We start from the raw sequence: 18,347 nt of genomic DNA on the forward strand, positions 1-18,347 counted from the left end.
CGCGTCCGAAGATGATCTGTGGCGCTTTTTAAGTTCGCCATTGGAGTGCCTCCCTGTCTGTCAATTCCATGTTTTTTTTTCTTTCCCTGCCCTGTAGGATGATAGAAGCTCTTCACATGGCAGGAGTACAAGCACCGGGTGAAAGGAATGTAATCCTGGGGGGGGGGGGGGGGGGGGGCAACACACAGGCTCACCTTAATAAAAAAAAATCGAAATATTTAGTAAAATATTATCTACAAGACTCTGTTTGCAAATTTATTTTAGACAGTTATACTTTCAGTTCAGTTACCCATGACAATATATTCTAACACTTAATTTGATATTCTGAATTTGTGTCTAAGGTGCGTTTGTTTCCGTGCTCCTGTCCAAACTGGGGGCGCGGCGACGGCCATCTACTGGTAGGTAAGGACACTGACTATGGATAACACCACAACAATGGATGGATTGCTGAACGGGCCTACGGGCTCAGGTGCCACAACTCTCGCATTCAGAAGCCAAGAGGATCAACATAAAAGAAAGCTACAAAGATGCACACAAAATATTACAAAGAGACCAACTAAGACGTGTAAAGCAGCTGCAGAGAGATACAGAGCCCTTAAAGACAAGAAAGGGGGCAGAAAAACTGTACTGAGAACCACACAGAACAAAAATGTATTCAATGGTGAGAAACACATATTATGTTTTTCATCCTATATGAATTATTAAAAGATAATTGTTCAGGTCATGGAAGTAGACAAACAACTTTCTTTGTGACATGTTCAACTTTTACTCCATCATAGTGTAGTTTAAAGTGCCACATCTGTTGCCAGTAAAGATTGAACTACTCAAATCTGTCTCATGCTCAGTGTATGTATGTATAGATGGATAGATAAGTACTTTATTGATCCCCTAAGGGAAATTCAGGATCCAAGTAGTAATTTTTTTAATTTTATTAAAACACACATTACTAGGAGTCCAGGCTGGGGGTGGAGGAGGAAGGGAGGGGGCGTTGTGCAGAGGGCCAACATGTATATATACATGTATATACGTATATGCGTATATGCATATATATGTATATGTATATGCCTATATACATATATGCGCATATATATGTATATATGTATATGCGTATATATGTATATGCGTATATATGTATATGCGTATATATGTATATGCATATATATGTATATATATATATACGTATATGCATATATACGTATATATATGTATATGCATATATACGTATATGTATATGCATATATACATATATGCGTATATGTATATATGCATATATACATATATGCATGTATGCATATATATGTATATCCATATGTATATGCGTATATATGTATATGCGCATATATGTATATGCATGTATATGCATATATGGTCCTTGACAGGATGCATATATATGTATATATGCATATATATGTATATGCATATATACGTATATGTGTCTTGACAAAGTAGGATACAGTATTGATTATTTAGATGGTAGAGTTTTGCTTCCATCTTTTCCTGTTATACATTTCCACTACAAGGATTGTCTCCAATTCAGGTCAATGTTTTTGTGCTTCGACACTTTTCAGCAGGAAGTTTCCCTTTTTGGTATCTTCAGCCATTTTTAGCCATTTTCAGACTTCAGATTTTAGCATAGGAAATTCTTTTTGTCGTGTGTTATACAGTTGTACTTATACTATGCATATTTGATTCCAATGCATCTCAGACTTTATGCATAAGTATTTTAATTGTTTTGTTTTACAGCAGTTATACGTATGTATAATCTTCACGTGTAGAGTTTTTCACTTTTTACCATATTTCTCACTTCCAGTTATACAGCCATAGCTGTTTGTGATTAAATGAAAGTACTCGGAAGTTATTGCTGCTCTTAGTTTTGTCTGTCAGGCTGCAAACCACAGCAAGCTTCTCTAATCCAATGAGCTAAAGGAAGTTCAGGGTTTGGGCCAATTACAGTGAAGGAGGTGGGATTTGCCGAACGAGGGGGGAGAAATCCCTGACAGTCTAGATTCAGGGCTCAAAGGTTTCAATGCAGCAGCAGCTCTCCACGTCCTGCGCTGTGTATAAACGTCACTCCGAGAAGTTGCCACGAATACACAGGCTGGCGGCATGATGTGGAGGCTCGTGGGCTGCACGCTGTGCCTCTTTGTGTCTTTACAGCTCAGCTCGTGGTGCGTTTTGGCGTCCGCGGCCGAGCCGGACGGCGAGGTCCAGATCGAGGTGTTGTTCAAGCCCGAGGAGTGCACTCAAAAGAGTAAACGAGGAGATCTGCTGAACGTCCACTACGACGGGTTCCTCGCCACAGATGGTTCTCAGTTCTACTGCAGGTGGGTGGTTTGAGGGGGAGAAAAAAGATATATTATCTCTACAAGCCTAATGAGACAGTGAAAGCCCACATGCATATGGAAAGACACTTTATTAATGTATTATTAGCATTATTAATATGATTGTGTAGCTATCATGTCACATTGCATGCTATGGGAAGGTGTGCCCTTATTTCAGAGTGACCTAAATGACGTGCAGAGTTTCCAACAGTCCTCAGTTGGATCGATGGTCCTTGACAGGATGTTGTTTGTGTGTTGTTTTTTTCTACTGTTTTGTTTCAGTCGATCAGACAAAGCCGGGCACCCTCAGTGGTTTGTGCTGGGCGTCGGACAAGTCATCAAGGGCCTGGATAAAGGGATGGAAAACATGTGTCCTGGAGAGAAACGAAAAATAACTGTTCCTCCTGGCCTGGCCTTCGGAGCACAAGGCAAAGGTAAGTGAATGCAATACACAGCAGGGGGTTTACGTCGCCCATTGCTAAACCGTACATTTTGTATTGCTTTAAGTTTGATTCTGTTTACCAGCTCTGGACAGAACATCATGAGCATCCGTACAATGCTAAACCCTAGATTTACACAAAACGACATTACGTTAAAAGGTTTTTTTTAAGCCCCAAGTACGGTTCAGACTCTTAAGCACACTGGATCCTAAACTTCCCATAATGCAACGTGATATGATTTTCTTTAGACACCCAAGATAACCCTGATTATGTCACTACAACTGTTCAGGTTAGCGCTCCATGTGATTAGTGAACCTGTGCTTTCTTTCGATTAGTATCAAAGTTACATCGCCACGCAATTTTTAAAATGTGTTGTCGTACTTAAAGTGATTATTGTGTGATATTGTCTCTGCTGGAGGAGCTGCCGTCATGCTGTCTTGTGTTCTTTCACAGCGCTTCATCACGGCATCATCGGGGTGTTTGCTACTCACCTCCCCTCCCCCCTCCATGGCATGCACCGTCGGCATGCACAAAGGGTTCAAAGGTCTCTTCTTCTTCTCGCATGCATTGGAGTGCTTTCACAAAAACTAACAGCTGATGCGCGTTGCAAACCTCTCCCTTGTTCATAAATGCACTGAATGCTGCGATCGGACTGTGGGGTGTTGCACAGCCCTGGGATTCTGCATTTTCACGTTTTTAAATCAGCGGATTTCACTATTTTTCACTCTGGAGGATTGTTTTGAAATTGCTTTGCTTGAGAGTGCATGCGTTCAGTTTGCTTTACAGTTACATACATGTAAACCTCTCGAGGGCTCACAGGTAAACACCCCCTCTCTTGTCCAGCTGCAATGGGACCACCAGTAAAGATGAGCAGCTTTTAATTAAGCATGTTGCTCTACTGACATTACTTTTCCTTTCTTCCTGGACTAATGCCACATGCCTGAAGGGCCTTTCGCTCTTGATGCCAAATCAGCGCTACGCTAAGATTCATTAATTTCTGTAGTTAGTGGCTGTTTTATCTGAATATGTAGCAGAAGCACTAACCACATAAACGCATTAAATGTCCACCCCGACACGGTAGGGCAGCGGTCTCCAACCTTCTTTCCTCTGAGAGCTAATTTAAGCTCTCAGAGGAAGAAAAATGTAAGAGTCCCGAGAGCTCCTCACAGCGCCGAGTTGCCCATCGCCAATCTCACGAGCTGCAATGATCAGTATGGGTTCCATGGTTACGCCGTTGTACTTGCCATGTGGTCTTTTAGAATCTTGACGCGCTGTTGTTCCCTCCCCGATGACGTAGATCCTGTCCCGCCCAATGCCACGGTGGTCTTTGAGGTGGAGGTCTACTCGGTTTCCAGGGGACCACGCAGCATGGAGGCTTTCGGACAGATGGACCTGGATAGTGACAGAAGTCTCACGAAGGCTGAGGTAATCATAGCTCAGGAAAGGAAAGACGATAACTATGGTTGGATTAACGTGCAAAAAGAAGAGCTGCGAGGCCTCTTTTAAACACTGGTTACTCTTCCTGTGCAGTGTGTACATGTTCCCCATGGATGCTGTAATCAAATGTCACCAGAGAGCCGAGGCCGCCAGGCGTAAAGACAGACGGTGCCTCCAGTCCTGTAAAGGAACAACGTAATGTTCCCTTCTGTTTGGGGGAAAGAGGACAGTCCTACTTTGTCATAGGAGATGCAAAGGTGGATGAGGAATGTACGTACAGATTACAGAGCTTATAAGGAGACGGGAGCGTGGATGTAGAAGGAGACCTGGGTACAGCGTTGAAAGCGGGGCTCTGTTCGTTCCTGTTTTAGTCTGAGTATAAAATTAGGGCTCATTCTCCTGAACGGAGGAAGAAAATAACTCTGGATTTGGCTATAAGTGCATTTTAGGACCAACCAATTTAAAATGGAGGCTATTGAAGTGGACAGACAGTCGTAAGACGATGGGAAAGAGACGTCTGTCGAATGTGAGCCGGAGTTTTTTTTTTAAGTGTATTTTTTTGGTTCTTTCTGTCCTGACTGTCAGATAGTCGGGTGATTTTTTTTTAGTTGTGGGTATTATTATTTTTCAAACTGATCATTAGCAGGAACAAAAAAAACACATCCCAGTGAATCTTTAGCTAAACTACGTGATTTTGCTTTCATAACCGCGTATATAAAGAATGAAGCAATCCAACCCCAAAGTAACCTCAGTGAGACTGAAGGCCACGCTCGTTCCTGATCTCATTATCTCACGTCATAAAAATCCATAAATCACTTTAGCTTTAATTTATTTACTGCCATGGCTCTCTGATTCTTTTCAGTAGTGTCAAAACAAAGTAAAGGACAGTATTGGTACTGCAAACCACAAAGGAAGCCAATTTTATAGCGACCAAAAACGTTTGCTCATCCCAAGAATTATAATAATTAATAAGTATAACTAGCCTTAAAGAAGACTCAGTCGTTGACGGCACATACCATTTACAGTCTCAATTATTACCGATGTATGTTGCTTGTAACGATGAAATGCTTTTTATTTACAGGTCAAAGCATACTTGAAACTGGAGTATGAAAAATCTGGGAAGCCACGCGACGACGCGTTCTACGAGAAGATAATGGCGGATATATTCCGAAAGAGCGACCGCGACACCGACGGAGTGATCAGTGCCAAGGAGTATAATATATATAATCACGATGAGCTCTAGTGTTGGCAATTATCGTTGTACTTTTGATCAATTAAGATGGAAAACATTAATGGGTCACGGGAAAAAAAAATCCACCCTCAGATGTTTTTTTTACCCTATAAAAATACTGAAGCAGTAAAAAATTACTTTGACCAGTTGTCCACTACAATGATGATGAAACCATGACAACAACCTACATGGGATCTAGCCACTAACTTTTAATACCAAATATTAAACGATGAAAGCACATCTCCAACACATCTGTACACTTTTATGCAAATACCACTACATTTCGCATTTGAGAAAGAAAAAAATATATAAATAAATGTATTTTTTATATACAGTATATTTTTTTTAATATATATATTTTTATATATATATAAATGTTTTTTATATATAAAAATATATATATACAGTATTGTGGAATATTTGGCTTTGGAAACCGTAATATTTGGAATAAGTTGACTGTCATATGAGATTTGAGAGGATAACCAGAGACGAGAAAGGAGCTCGCCGGTGTACGGAGAGGACGGCCAATAGGAACAAGCCGCTATTTGTGGCTGCGTTTGACCAGTTTGATGATAAAACGTTGGGGTTTGTCAGACATGTTTACAAGTTGTGTGCGTGTACATCTTAATGTGGTCCAAACAGTGAGTGTCATTGTATCCAGTTGGAACAATTGTTTTTAAGTAACAAGAAATAAACCATAGTGTATGTGGAAAAATGTAGTATGTCACAAGTAATTCATATTTTTCTCGGTGGTTGAAACCATTCATGGGCTTTTGAATAAGATTATACTTTTTTTTTCAAAAGAGAATGTGTAGTTTAATTTCAGGCCATTAGTTGCTCTATAGGTGTTTGTATGATGTAGGTTGCTGAGGAGCATTTACGTTAACTAACCACTAGAGGGTGCTGCTTAGCCAATAGCAAACAAGTGTATACCTCAATTGAATGGTATCTTCTGTAGATTACAGTGGTTTGACAATTTAATGGGGTTTACTCGATATCATTAACAGCTGTATATATTTTGTTAATGTTCTACAGTTCTCCTTTAATATAAGAGACCATTAAACATTAATCAAATGTATTTGGTGATCATACAATAAGCGGGACAAACTGGATTTACATACAAAATTAGGCTGCTCTGTTTTCAGGTGGCAAAAAACAGCTTTCTGTGGAACTATAATCAAATATAAGTGCATGCATACAGCAAAAAAAGACAATCTTTATACATTTTAAAAATGTGAACACTTCCATGCCCTCAGATGGTTGCTGCCGTCTTGTCATTAGAACAAATTATTTTGGCATATGTATTGGTCGCCCATTCAACGAAAACCTATTATGTACTATTATGTAATATACACATAGTATATACACTGTACTTCAAAGTGTGACAAAAAAGCCAACAGTGTGTCATCTGGGGATCTTCATCCTGACTGACGGCATCCTGATGGCGGCTGCCTTCACCTGTGCAGTCATGTCAACACCCAGCCGTGCCCTGGAATACAACGTGCATGTGAGCTGATGGTAACATCTGTACCTCAGATTGATCTCCACTGGCTTTGGTTCAGTGTTGACTTACTTTGGCTCGTAGGAGACATCCACATCTGGAGGAAGTATCCCTTTCCCTTCTCTCAGGCGTTCAACGCCGTTCCTGGTGAACAAAGAGAAAGGTGTGTTTGTCTCAGACGGACAAAGGTCCTCCAATCGGATTCACTGAGAAATCAATAAATACACACACACCATGCGATCATCACGCCATTGTCGGTGCAGAACTTGGCTGGAGGACAGAGCAAGCTGAGTCCTGTTGCGTCGGTGATGACGGTCAATGCCTTGCGGATATACTCATTGCTTGCAACTCCTCCAGACAGCACCTGTCAAAAGAAGAGTTCATGATGACATCTTTCAATCTATAGTCACAGTATTCTCTTATTTAAAAGGATGAGGCTGGTGTTATTCTATATTTTACTTGTCATCCAAGTACTTTCCGACACACCTACCCCTGTCTGAAGTTCTCAATCTTTTTTTAGCCAAGGATCCCCCGACAAGATAGAGATTATATGGGGACCCCCATATATATTTATTTTATAAATATAATTATAATATAAGTAAAATAAAATACAACCTGAAGTAAGAAAACTCACCACGGTGGGACTGTTTGATGGCAGCAGGCCGTTGGCCTTGCAGAACAAGATGGCGCGATGTGTTCGCTTTGCAAGGTGAGAGGCAACCGTATGCTGCGTCGAAGCTGCAATGTCATTCACACATGACAGCAGTGTCCCCTGTTCTATACCTAAAAGATGGAGGGGGAAAAGTTACGAATGTAACATATTTAGATAGGAAGTTCGCCAACAGTTCCTGCCAACTTGTGACAATACTGAGGAGTGAGTAGCAACAGCAGCCAAGTGCATGCTAATGGTTGAATATTTTTAAGAGTGTCTTTCTTGTGTGCAAATGAAAACAAATCTCCCAAACTGACAGTTTTACATGTAAACCAAAAGAATACAAATCTAAGATGTGTTTTACAGCAGACATTTTTGACTGATTATTCAAAGTAATTCATGTTTTTGAGTTACAGCTGCGCTGGACAAATCAAAATGTCTTTTGTAGGAAAAAAAACGTCTATGAATGTGATTACTGGTCATTTTCGGTACCTTCCTCCGCCTCGTTCTTCATTATCGTCATGTTGATTTGATTCCGTAGCCCGGCGAAAGAAAAGCAGCAGTCGTACGTTTGTCCCATAGGCGTCCTGAAAGGGAACCTCGTCCGGTCACCCTCCTTTGCTAGAAGCTCAATAGCTTGTCCTCCACTCAGCGTGGAGCACCGCGGGTGTTTAATGAGGGACAAACGTCTCGCCACCTGTGAATCCACGAGAGACAGCATTTCATTTGATTACAAATCACAAATTGGACATAACAAAACAGCCACGTTTGAGTGTTATTAAAAAGGCCTCACTTTGTCCAGTGTGTCCCCTGGAGCTTCGTCCAGAGCGTGGCCCAAGAGCAAGAAGTCATTGACTCCTCGAGCCACGGCGAGAAGCGAGTGACCCCCGGAGACCAGCAGGACCAGGAAGGGGAAGGCGACAGGCCGAAGCATCCTGACGGTCAGGGCGTGGGCTTCCATGTGGTGGATGGGGATGAAGGGCTTGTCGTGCCGCCTCACAAACCTCCGACTGAACTCGAGGCCGACGCCCAGGCTCGGGCCCAAGCCCGGCTTCACGGTGGTGGCCACGGCCGAGAGCCGGCTCGGGTCCACGGCGCTCCTCTCCAAAGCCTCCTGGACCACGCGCTCTAGGTTTTCTCTGTGGAGCTGCTGTGCCACGGTGGGGATGATGCCGCCGGTCCTGCAGCGTTCAGGAGGAGAAAAAAAAGGAGACCAGTCAAAAGCATAATCTCTAAAGCAAAGATCCACACACAGGTCTGACTCTCACCTCAGGTGAACTTCTTTCTGTGAGTGGAGAGACTCCCCCAGTATGTGGCCCGTCTCGTCCAGCACAGCAGCTCCAGTCTCGTCGCAGCTCGTCTCGATGCCCAAAACCAGTCTGGAGGAAGGTGCTTTTCCGAGCGACGTAGGGCACCAACATATGTGCTTAAGCTGTAGCAGCCTGTGCAGACACTTCACTTGTGTAGGGAGCATGGTCATGACCTTTGCCCTCTAGCCAGCTGCGAGGTTAAATAGTCATAATAACTTAAGGTGACCTCACCTCCATTTCCCATTGATTTTTAAACCCATAACGGTATCAGAGACGGTCTCAGGACAAACTCAAAGTACTCAAAGTGTCCTCTGTAGTCTTTCTGCACTGATACCTCGCGCTATGAAGCCGTGTGGCTGCGTCACATGTAAATAAGTCCGTGTGCGGCAAGTTTGTGACCTAAGATTTAAGTGCAGACGTCTGGACACTCACAACAATACGGGAAGAACATCACGTCGTACCCGTCAAACGTATACTTCTTTTAAAACGGGCAATCATTTGAGAAGCTGTTTAGAAAAAACAAAGCACGGGTCCAATATCTGTTTGGAAGTGATATCTCTGGGTGGGGACATTTTAGTCAGCTGCACCAGGATGTAACGTTAAGCATGGAGTCGAGTGACTGACTGGGCTTGATGACCAACAACGGTATTTTCATTAGTGTCGAAGGAGGTAACGTTGATTTTTGTGTCACTTAAAATACAAACCGTGTCCTCTTTTAGGTGTGTGTGTGTGTGTGTGTCGCCTACATGGCGCAGGTTCAGAAATGAGCCCTTTCCTTGTATTGGGAATGTGGCTGTGCTGCCTTCAGGGTTACCGGAAATACGGAACTCTGACGTTAAAACAATATATATATAATAACCCAGGCATTGTAGTGCATTGTTAGTAAGGTTGCAGAGTTGCTGATGTATTTCCTGAAGTTGTGTAGCTGTAATACAATACTAATTTACAATACGTACATGTTATGTTATTAATCACTCAACGGCGACTTGAGTGATTAATAGAGAATTCCTGCTATAAACCTGCTATTTTGAGGGGTTCAAAAACACTTTATTTGGATGCGAGTATAATCGGTTTTTAACACGAGAATATTCCTAATTACTACAACGAGGAAGGCACCATTACACTCACTCGTACGTGCTTTTACTAGATGTGATTTCTCTGTCGCAGACTGGCTTTTTACCTGCAGAAAAAAACGAACCAGTACCCGTTTAATGGTGTGCAGCGTTTGAGGGAGCTAAATGTTGCCACGTCCCGTCAACATGCAAGGAAATATTATTGCTGTATTTGATGAGGGACGTCCTGCTGATTGGATAACCTGTAACGTATTAATGCACACTTGAGGTGTTTCTGGTAGATTTTCAGTCAGTCTTTCACTCTTGGGTTTTAACAAACATTTCATGTTGACTTTCCTCAAGGAGGCATGGAACACCCAGCTTGTATTGTGGAGGACTTGAAGCAGTTTGTGGTAAACGACGCCCCGCCAACAGTGTATTACATCCCAGATTTCATATCGGAAGACGAGGAGTCTTATCTTCAACAGCAGGTGTACAAGTCCCCCAAAACTAAATGGACTCAGCTGTCAGGCAGAAGGCTTCAGAACTGGGGAGGGTTACCGCACCCCAGGGGCATGCTGGCGGAAAAGATGCCCGACTGGCTCCGGACGTACTGCGAGAAGATTTCCTCTCTCGGTGCGTTCGGTGGGAAAACCGCCAATCACGTGTTGGTGAATGAGTATAAAGAAGGGGAAGGGATCATGCCTCATGAAGACGGCCCTCTGTACCACCCTACCGTCACCACCGTCAGCCTGGGCTCTCACACCCTCCTGGACTTCTACGCGCCGGTCGGCGTCCAGGAGGGCGACGCGTCGCCCCAGACGGAGGAGAACCGCTTCCTCTTGTCCCTGCTGGTGAAGCCTCGAAGTCTCCTGATCCTCCAGGAGGAAATGTACCGGCGACTCCTTCACGGCATCCGGCCTCGCAGCCACGACACGCTGACGGACACGGTGGCGAACCTGTCCGCCGCCGGGGCCGTGCCGGGAGAGACGCTGGCCCGAGGCACCAGAGTGTCACTGACCATACGGCATGTGCCCAAAGTCATGAAGACAACGCTTGTGCTGGGGAGGAAGTGAAGAGCACGATGGCCTGATCGTTTGTCTTGGTTCCACGTGCTACATCTGTCTCCCCCAGGCTGCTTTGTGAGGTGCATTTCACCCGTAATCCATCACTTCTAGCTTGGTTAAATATCTGTGGTGCCTCAAGTGACTTTTTTTTGTGGACATTATCAAAGACGACAATACCGAGAGGGTGGCAACTTGAAATTGTGTCAACCGTGGTTTCATTCTCAAAATGCATTTTAAGGGAGTACGTGTGGGATCTGTGTCGCAAACGTCTACAGAGGAAGAATGGTTTCTTTAGGATGTGTGTTAGTAATTGATGAATGACTGTAATCATTATTCAGTTGATTCGTTAAATACATAAAAATGGATCTAAAATCATTATTGGTTGTGTCCTTTGTAGGCCTGCGCATTGTTTACCTATTTATTTAACGGCTACAAATAGAAGTCCGTCCGATATACAAGTGGTTGATTTCAGACTTTCACCGATGCATTGCGTCGGCAGATAAGTAGCCATGAATTGCAGTAAATAAATGCCAAAGACATGTTTTGAGGGAATCAAGAAACTCCATTGACACCATTACTTACTTTGTTCCTTAAGGGAACACTGACGATTTTAGTTTTAGTGTTCTGCTCCACTAAATAATATTGGCCACAGCTTTTAATTATTTATGAATACACATTTAAAAAAAAGAATAATGGCTAATATTCTGATCCGATGTGAGGTCAAAGGTCAGGGATGTCGTATGTGTACAGATTGTAAAGCCCTCTGAGGCAAATTTGTGATATTGGGCTATACAAAATAAACTGAGTTGAATTAATATCCTTCATGGTATTTGTTGAAACCCTCAGGTGTGGATATCAATATCGGCCTCAACACTATCGGTTTTTACTTCAACTAAGCGTCTGAATGGTATTAAAATCTGCGTGTTTCAGATGACGCGTAACATTTAGCTGCATTTTACTTGAGAAATCAAGTAGAACATCCAAATTCCTCCTCACTTATTACAGAAAATTGGCTAAAGGATACATTTCAGGTCCACTTTTATCTGTTAAGTTACAACTGGCTTGTTCATGTTTTGATACAACCAGCTCAAAAGGTCTTTTGGGCTAAAGCGGGCTTAGTTTCTGTCCTGAACAACAACAAAAAAAACGCTTTGTCGTCGTGTGCTCTGGTCAGAAGATGCGCCAACTTTGTTGTAACTCTGGTGTGAAATCATATTTCGCAGGAGAACACCGAAAACAATGGAGCCGCAGACGAAACGCCGGAAAGGGTCCGCCGCGTGCGACCCGGCCTCCTGGGTCGCGTATCCGGTCCTGTCGGATCGGCAGTCCCAAGACGTCGAGCTGATTGAGGCTTTTGCAGCGCCCATCGTCGACAAGAGAGAGGCCTCTCGACTTCTCCGGGAGCTGAACGGCCTCTACCCGCTGAGTGGCCTCCAGCACGTCAAGAGGGTGCGGGCGGTCCGGGAGAAGGGCAGTCCTCATCCTCTGGAGGTCCTTGTGTGCCTCGTCAGTGACGCACCGGACCTCGAGGTGGCGAGCATCAACTCCCTGCTCCCCTCAGACGGCGTCGGACGCGACGGATTAGGAGAACCTTTTGTGGTCAAGGTCCCGGCACGTGCCCCCTTGACCCGACCCCAGTTTGAGCTGGCGAGCAAATACTGGCCCACGTCCTTTCACGAGGACAAACAGGTGACCGTCGCCCTGAGAGGAGAGCTCTTCAGCCCGCTCCAGAAAGCCAGGATGCACGCGTACATGACTGCCGCTTTGACTGCCGCCAGAGCGGCGGCCGAGTTGGGAATGGAGGCCGTGGGGGCCGCGGCGGTCGACCCGGCGACGGAGCGCATCGTCGCGGTGGGCCACGACTGCAGAGGGGACCACCCCCTTCACCACGCGGTCATGGTCTGCATCGACCTCGTGGCCCGGAGCCAGGGCGGCGGATGTTCCGCCTTTGACGGGTACCCCGCTTGCCAATTCACTTCGCCAACGCCGGACGCCGTTCAGAGCGCCGCGGGTGCGGAGGCGAGCGCCCAGCCGTACATCTGCACCGGGTATGACCTTTACGTGACCCGGGAACCGTGCGTCATGTGCGCCATGGCGCTGGTGCACTCCCGGATCGGTCGCGTCTTCTACGGGACCGCCTCTGCCGACGGGGCCATTGGGACCAAATATAAAATCCACTCTCGGAAGGATTTGAACCATCACTTTGAGGTTTACAAGGGCGTGATGGGCGAGCAGTGTGAGGGTCTGAAGGGACTCGGCAGCCACGTTCAAAGAGAGAGGGATAATTAACAGAGTCTACTACAGGACGAAACCAATGTTTTACACACACATTTATTTTAATTAAAGTTTTTAATCATTCAATCCAGGTGACCTTTCTGACTTCCAGGCTCGTTGGAAGGATTAACAAGTCACAAACCCGAATCTGACTACGACATTAGCATTATAAATGTTAATAATTAAATTGGTTGTTCAAAGATGGCTCAATAAACTGAATTGTTACTGAAATTCAGTGTTTATCTTCAAGACTTTATTCTCTTGTCTTCACTGCAGCTGGTTTATTTGTGTTCACGTCTACAGCTGTTGACACCTACCGGCTAAAATAAAGAACTTGACGTGGTTTTCTCACATCGACTTGCAGCTTTTACACATTCTGTAAAAATTGGAGAAGCAGTTTGCCATTTCAACAGACTTTAAAGATAACTGTGAATCTGAAAGTATCCAGCAACTTGTAAAGCATGGGAATGGCATTAACATGTTTTAACTATGCTGTATACAATTTTTATTTATGCATTTTGATTGATTCCAACACTTCTGTGTGTTATGCAGGTCCAAATCTATTAAACTGCGTGTTAAACAGAGGTTTAGGCTGGCGTCAATGTCTTTCCTCATGAACCCAGATTCTCTGATAGTCTGAGAGAATCCTCAAATGAATTGACGTTTCTCACGTGGGAATTACACACTTATTATTCCATAAACGTGCTTCTACAGCAAGAGATGAAACGCTTCCGAGGGCACAAACGTTTTAATAAGATTAGGAACAAGAAATATCAAGAGCTACGGCCAAACCAAGTAAGACTAGCTGCCTTGATGATAGCAAAAAGTCAATCTAAAATAGAGCAGCTACATAAATGTAAGTTGATCACAGAGATACTGTCGACCTCCCTCAGTAAACACTTAGCCAGACAACAACAATGTGTCTCATTTCTACACAGGGCTTTCTTCTTTTAAACATACAGGACATAATATTCACACACAAAAAAAAAACTGTACAACGAGACGGCCTCGCCCTGTTTTGAGTTACAAACGAGATAAAGATTCACATACCAAGGAAATCGTGCAAATAAAGAGTGTGATTCTATTCTTCACTCGGCATGTGTACGTTTTGACACACCATTACAAAATGAGAGTGTACCAATAAACTGATGAGCCACAGGCCCCTACCCTTACGACGTAAACATCTTTGAAAAATACATGTAGGGACACCTCTGTGGCCCGAAAAAACGGACTCGCGCTCACAATTTGTGTTGCCGTGTATGAATTTGAGGGCAAAGAAAGAAAAAAAACTAAACAAAACTCAACCAAAAAAGAAAAGAAAAGAAGAAGCCTCACCGATTCCTGGGCCAGCCCAGGGTCTATGCAGGCCACACACAAAAAAAAAAACATTGTTAAATATTCACATAAGTTAGTAATGCATATGGCATCCTGTCACCTACAAACCTACTCTTTTGTTTATTTGAAACATTTCCTCTTAAACCTGATATACCTAAACGACGACAGTGACGTTTACACAAACCGTAGTACACACACGTCTGCGGTGCAGACATTTCAACGTCCGTTGCTGTGGGCCACAGCATTTACGATAAATTAATACTTGTTGATGCCGAAGATTCTCACTCCGTGTAGTTGTGGCAGCTTGGGGATCAGAACGCTCAAAAGAGAGGCAGTGTTTATGACGAAGTGCGTCGTGTCATACTTTGTGTAGAAGCTCGCCAGGAAGTATCTGCGAAACAAAAACGGGTGAATTAAAAAAATAAATAAATAAACCGTGACATCACTTCATTTAAAAAAATAAATAAAATGAAATAGGCAGAAAGACAAAACAAAAAGGGTGTGAAGAACAATTGCCTGAATGCGATTATAAAAATTGCTGTTGTCGTGATCAACATCTTTAGCGATGATGAAGAAATGCTTCTTTTTTTTTTTTAAACGTCTGGTAGTGAAGTGGGGATGACCCAGGATTTGACTATAAAAATGTTTCCTGCATCCGCGTCTAAATCAGTGTAAATCAGACAGAATCATGCGATTTATAATACATACAGAATGATTGGGGAGATGGTGAAGAACTTTCTAGATGAAGTGAACTGCACGCCGTAGTCAAGCTGTTCCCAATGTGTGAGAAGTCTGGCTTTTCCTTGGTCAGGGGTCTCAAAGGGTGTGCCTTTCACCGCATGCATAAAGACATACATTCCCTGTAGAGACAAAAACACAGCCGGTAGTGCAGTGCCTGCAGCCTGATTAAGTTTCCTTTACGTTTTTTTTATTCCCCCCACCCCACTGTAACTTACAAAAATACATATGGAAATTCTAAAATGTGAAAGAGGAGTTCGATCACTTATTTATCTAACGGGCGTTTCTCACTGGACTGCATCAGTGTGAAAAGCTTTATTAGTCCCGGGATAAAGGCTAAAAGAAAAAGACACAATGTGGTCACATTTTTTTTTTGGTAAAGAGTAGTCGCGCGTCATTCTCGAGTGTAAACATTAGTTAGTGTGTACAACGGACATTCGACTGTGAATCTCATATCCCTGGACTTAGAATAGGATTGACTGTGTGTGTGTGAAAAGAGACTTAATTCATTGTCTCAGACCGGAGCCTAAAGATATGTTGTGAAAAGACAAATCACACTGGTCCGGAGATATTTTGTATTCAAAGATTCTGGCTGTGAACAAAACGGTTTACTTTGCTATAATAATTATATATTTTTTAAACTCTGGGTCGCTGCAAGAGTTTTGGTGTCTAAAACAGAAACAACACAGCTCCTGCCGGGTGCTTATGGGCTCTCGATAAATAAAAAAAAGACGAGATGACGCAGACGCATTGCCTGGTAAACTATCTTAGCCATGACAACTCGTTCACAGTTTCATGCCTCTTGTCAAAACAACAAGAATGCAGCTTTAAAAATGGGAAAACCTGCATCACGGAGGGAAAAGAAGTTTCTTTTTCCACAACTAAAAATGCTGAAGTGCGGCCAAGGCCTAATCGGCACACTGCAGTTGTATTGTGTCGCAAACAAAAGGCTACAGTTGACCGTAGCCGTTGCAGTTAATAGCCTTACGTATTGGCGAGGATACACAATCCTCGTCGACTGCTTCGAACTTGCACTACTTGATGACGTCACACACACACACACAGACTTTATTTATTCATTTGAGTTCCAGCCGTGTAAACAATGAAAAGGCCAGTTGTGTCCACAGACCTGATGCGGAGTGGGGAAAACTATCGTTATGTCACGCGTCAGGCGGCCGAAAATAAAAGCACATCTTAACGAGCGATGCAGAAAGTAACATACGCCGGGCTGAGCATGCAGGGGGAGATTAATTTGTCTTGACGTCGTCGTCGTGTTCAGAAAAAAATAAAAAATAAAAAGCTGTGAGAGGATGGTAACTTACAAAGTTGTGTATAACATTAGTGAGAGTCCACACCACGGGCACACTGAAGAAGGGAATGCTCAAGAGCACAATGTGAAGTATTCCAACACCGAGCGCGTAGGTCAGCCAGATGCCTCGACTGTTCATGACCCGGGTGTTTGGGTTCACCTCACTGTGTGCCACACCCACATTCATTCTGGTCTGTGGATGGAAAATGCATACATTTGATCACAAGTCAAGTTTCTTCACTCTTAACCCCTACTTCAACAAGTAGTGATTGGTGTTGACGGTAAAGTAGAAGTAGTGATATTAAGAGTAAACGTTCATCAGTGGGGTCAAACTTTTTTTTTTTACTTAAAAAAGGTTAAACATTATTTTCCCCCATTGTCTTTGTTGCTGTGTCCAAGTACTTAAAGAGCTTCAAATGCTCTGAATACCACAATCCTGTAACAATATTAAGGAGCGAAGGGAAATATCAAATATACACAGATTACCTGCGCAGGACAACAGAAGTGCATCATTTACAATTTCCTTAATATGACGATACAGATTATACAATGCAAATGCCGCTGAAGCACTTTGACCTCCACGGCCAGTCTAAATGTGACAGCAAGAAAATAAATAAATTAAAAAAACACCTTGTGCAATCTTATTGAACTTTAGCCTCAGGCAGACTTTTGGGCTGCCAGACAGGATTAAAGAAAACAAACAGTTGCAGTTATTAAAGCTCAAATGATACAGTTCTTCCACATTCCATTTACAATAAGTGTAAGTGTGTGCGTGTGTGTATGCATGACAATACATAATCTTCATGACTTTAGAACAACATGTAAGTCTCCTAACATTTAGCCTGACTGAAAACAACTGTAGAAAGTGCGACCACTGGAAAGAATATTATTGGGACATTATTTACATACTGATATATTATGGGATGCTTTGGTGCGATATATATATATATATATATATATATATATATATATATATATATATATAAACAGCTACAAATGTACTGCTTACGTAACGTTACCTTTTAGTTGCACAAATACATCAAATAGAGCTGATGAAACTTCTTCCTAATGGGAGCTGATGTTTTAAGAGAGATGTGTGTACACACACACACACACACACACACACACACGAGAGACGTCACCAGTACATAGCCCGGACCAAAGCACCGCTGTTCTAAACCGAGCCGTTCAGCGTCATTACGTAAAGTCGTGTGGTTAAAAGCGTCACATTTAACGCCCCCCCCCCTCGTGCCAACTTACGAGTAGGTAGCGAGCAGTGGAGGTAGGTGTCGAAACAAACCGCTACGGAGAGAAATGTTTATGTCCTTGTTGACGTGAGCGGGTCCCGAGCGCAGACGGGCACGTCGTTAGACTGTCCTGAGCGGAAGTAGTCGTGGTTCCGAAAAAAGGGATCTGAGTGGGCCACACGATGCCCTGCACTCCCCTTTCTCAGGCTGTGCCCCGACGCCGACGAGTTGCACGAACCAGGCGTTCGCGTTGGCGTTTGGATCAAATGTGCCTGAAAAGTAAAGAGGTGGTTAGAGGCTGTCCGCGTTTGTTTTTTGGCGTGACGTAGCCAACAAAAAAAGGGTAGCTTTCTAATTAACCCGTAACGAAAGGTGTACCTTCTAGTCTAAACACAGGGTACATTTACACAGGAAACACGGAACTGCCTTCCGG

The 18,347-nt window shown here is 43.4% G+C and overlaps 5 protein-coding genes across 7 annotated transcripts; 3 read left to right on the forward strand and 2 right to left on the reverse strand.

The window, feature by feature from the left end:
• The first annotated feature begins 1,622 nt into the window (after positions 1-1,622).
• fkbp7 (FKBP prolyl isomerase 7) lies at positions 1,623-6,130 on the forward strand. 2 transcript variants are annotated; one of them, XM_034561218.1, is made up of 4 exons: positions 1,623-2,324; positions 2,604-2,755; positions 4,059-4,186; positions 5,280-6,130. In XM_034561218.1, exons 1-4 carry the CDS (start codon positions 2,107-2,109, stop codon positions 5,439-5,441), a joined length of 660 nt encoding a protein of 219 aa, XP_034417109.1. In that variant the 5' UTR covers positions 1,623-2,106; the 3' UTR covers positions 5,442-6,130. The 2 variants fall into 2 exon arrangements, with proteins under 2 accessions (XP_034417109.1, XP_034417110.1); XM_034561219.1 differs by lacking the exon at positions 5,280-6,130 and adding an exon at positions 4,292-5,271.
• Positions 6,131-6,163: 33 nt separating this feature from the next.
• On the reverse strand, positions 6,164-9,625 carry osgepl1 (O-sialoglycoprotein endopeptidase-like 1). Its single transcript, XM_034561213.1, has 7 exons — positions 8,851-9,625; positions 8,376-8,763; positions 8,075-8,279; positions 7,565-7,713; positions 7,164-7,294; positions 7,003-7,074; positions 6,164-6,918 (listed from the first exon to the last, which is right to left on the reverse strand). The coding sequence occupies exons 1-7, from the start codon at positions 9,060-9,062 to the stop codon at positions 6,834-6,836; spliced, it is 1,242 nt and encodes a 413-aa protein (XP_034417104.1). The 5' UTR covers positions 9,063-9,625; the 3' UTR covers positions 6,164-6,833.
• On the forward strand, positions 9,476-11,386 carry alkbh6 (alkB homolog 6). 2 transcript variants are annotated; one of them, XM_034561215.1, is made up of 2 exons: positions 9,476-9,561; positions 10,308-11,386. In XM_034561215.1, exons 1-2 carry the CDS (start codon positions 9,525-9,527, stop codon positions 11,018-11,020), a joined length of 750 nt encoding a protein of 249 aa, XP_034417106.1. In that variant the 5' UTR covers positions 9,476-9,524; the 3' UTR covers positions 11,021-11,386. The 2 variants fall into 2 exon arrangements, with proteins under 2 accessions (XP_034417106.1, XP_034417107.1); XM_034561216.1 differs by having other exon boundaries at positions 9,479-9,561; positions 10,311-11,386.
• adat3 (adenosine deaminase tRNA specific 3) lies at positions 9,479-13,869 on the forward strand. Its single transcript, XM_034561214.1, has 2 exons — positions 9,479-9,561; positions 12,235-13,869. The coding sequence occupies exon 2, from the start codon at positions 12,251-12,253 to the stop codon at positions 13,298-13,300; it is 1,050 nt and encodes a 349-aa protein (XP_034417105.1). The 5' UTR covers positions 9,479-9,561; positions 12,235-12,250; the 3' UTR covers positions 13,301-13,869.
• Positions 13,870-14,014: 145 nt separating this feature from the next.
• On the reverse strand, positions 14,015-18,337 carry ormdl1 (ORMDL sphingolipid biosynthesis regulator 1). The gene is made up of 5 exons (XM_034561220.1): positions 18,293-18,337; positions 17,928-18,186; positions 16,681-16,860; positions 15,329-15,480; positions 14,015-15,011 (listed from the first exon to the last, which is right to left on the reverse strand). The coding sequence occupies exons 3-5, from the start codon at positions 16,852-16,854 to the stop codon at positions 14,876-14,878; spliced, it is 462 nt and encodes a 153-aa protein (XP_034417111.1). The 5' UTR covers positions 16,855-16,860; positions 17,928-18,186; positions 18,293-18,337; the 3' UTR covers positions 14,015-14,875.
• Between the last annotated feature and the right edge of the window lie 10 nt (positions 18,338-18,347).

Source organism: Cyclopterus lumpus, chromosome 21 (assembly GCF_009769545.1).
Source record: "Cyclopterus lumpus isolate fCycLum1 chromosome 21, fCycLum1.pri, whole genome shotgun sequence".
NCBI lineage: Eukaryota > Metazoa > Chordata > Actinopteri > Perciformes > Cyclopteridae > Cyclopterus > Cyclopterus lumpus.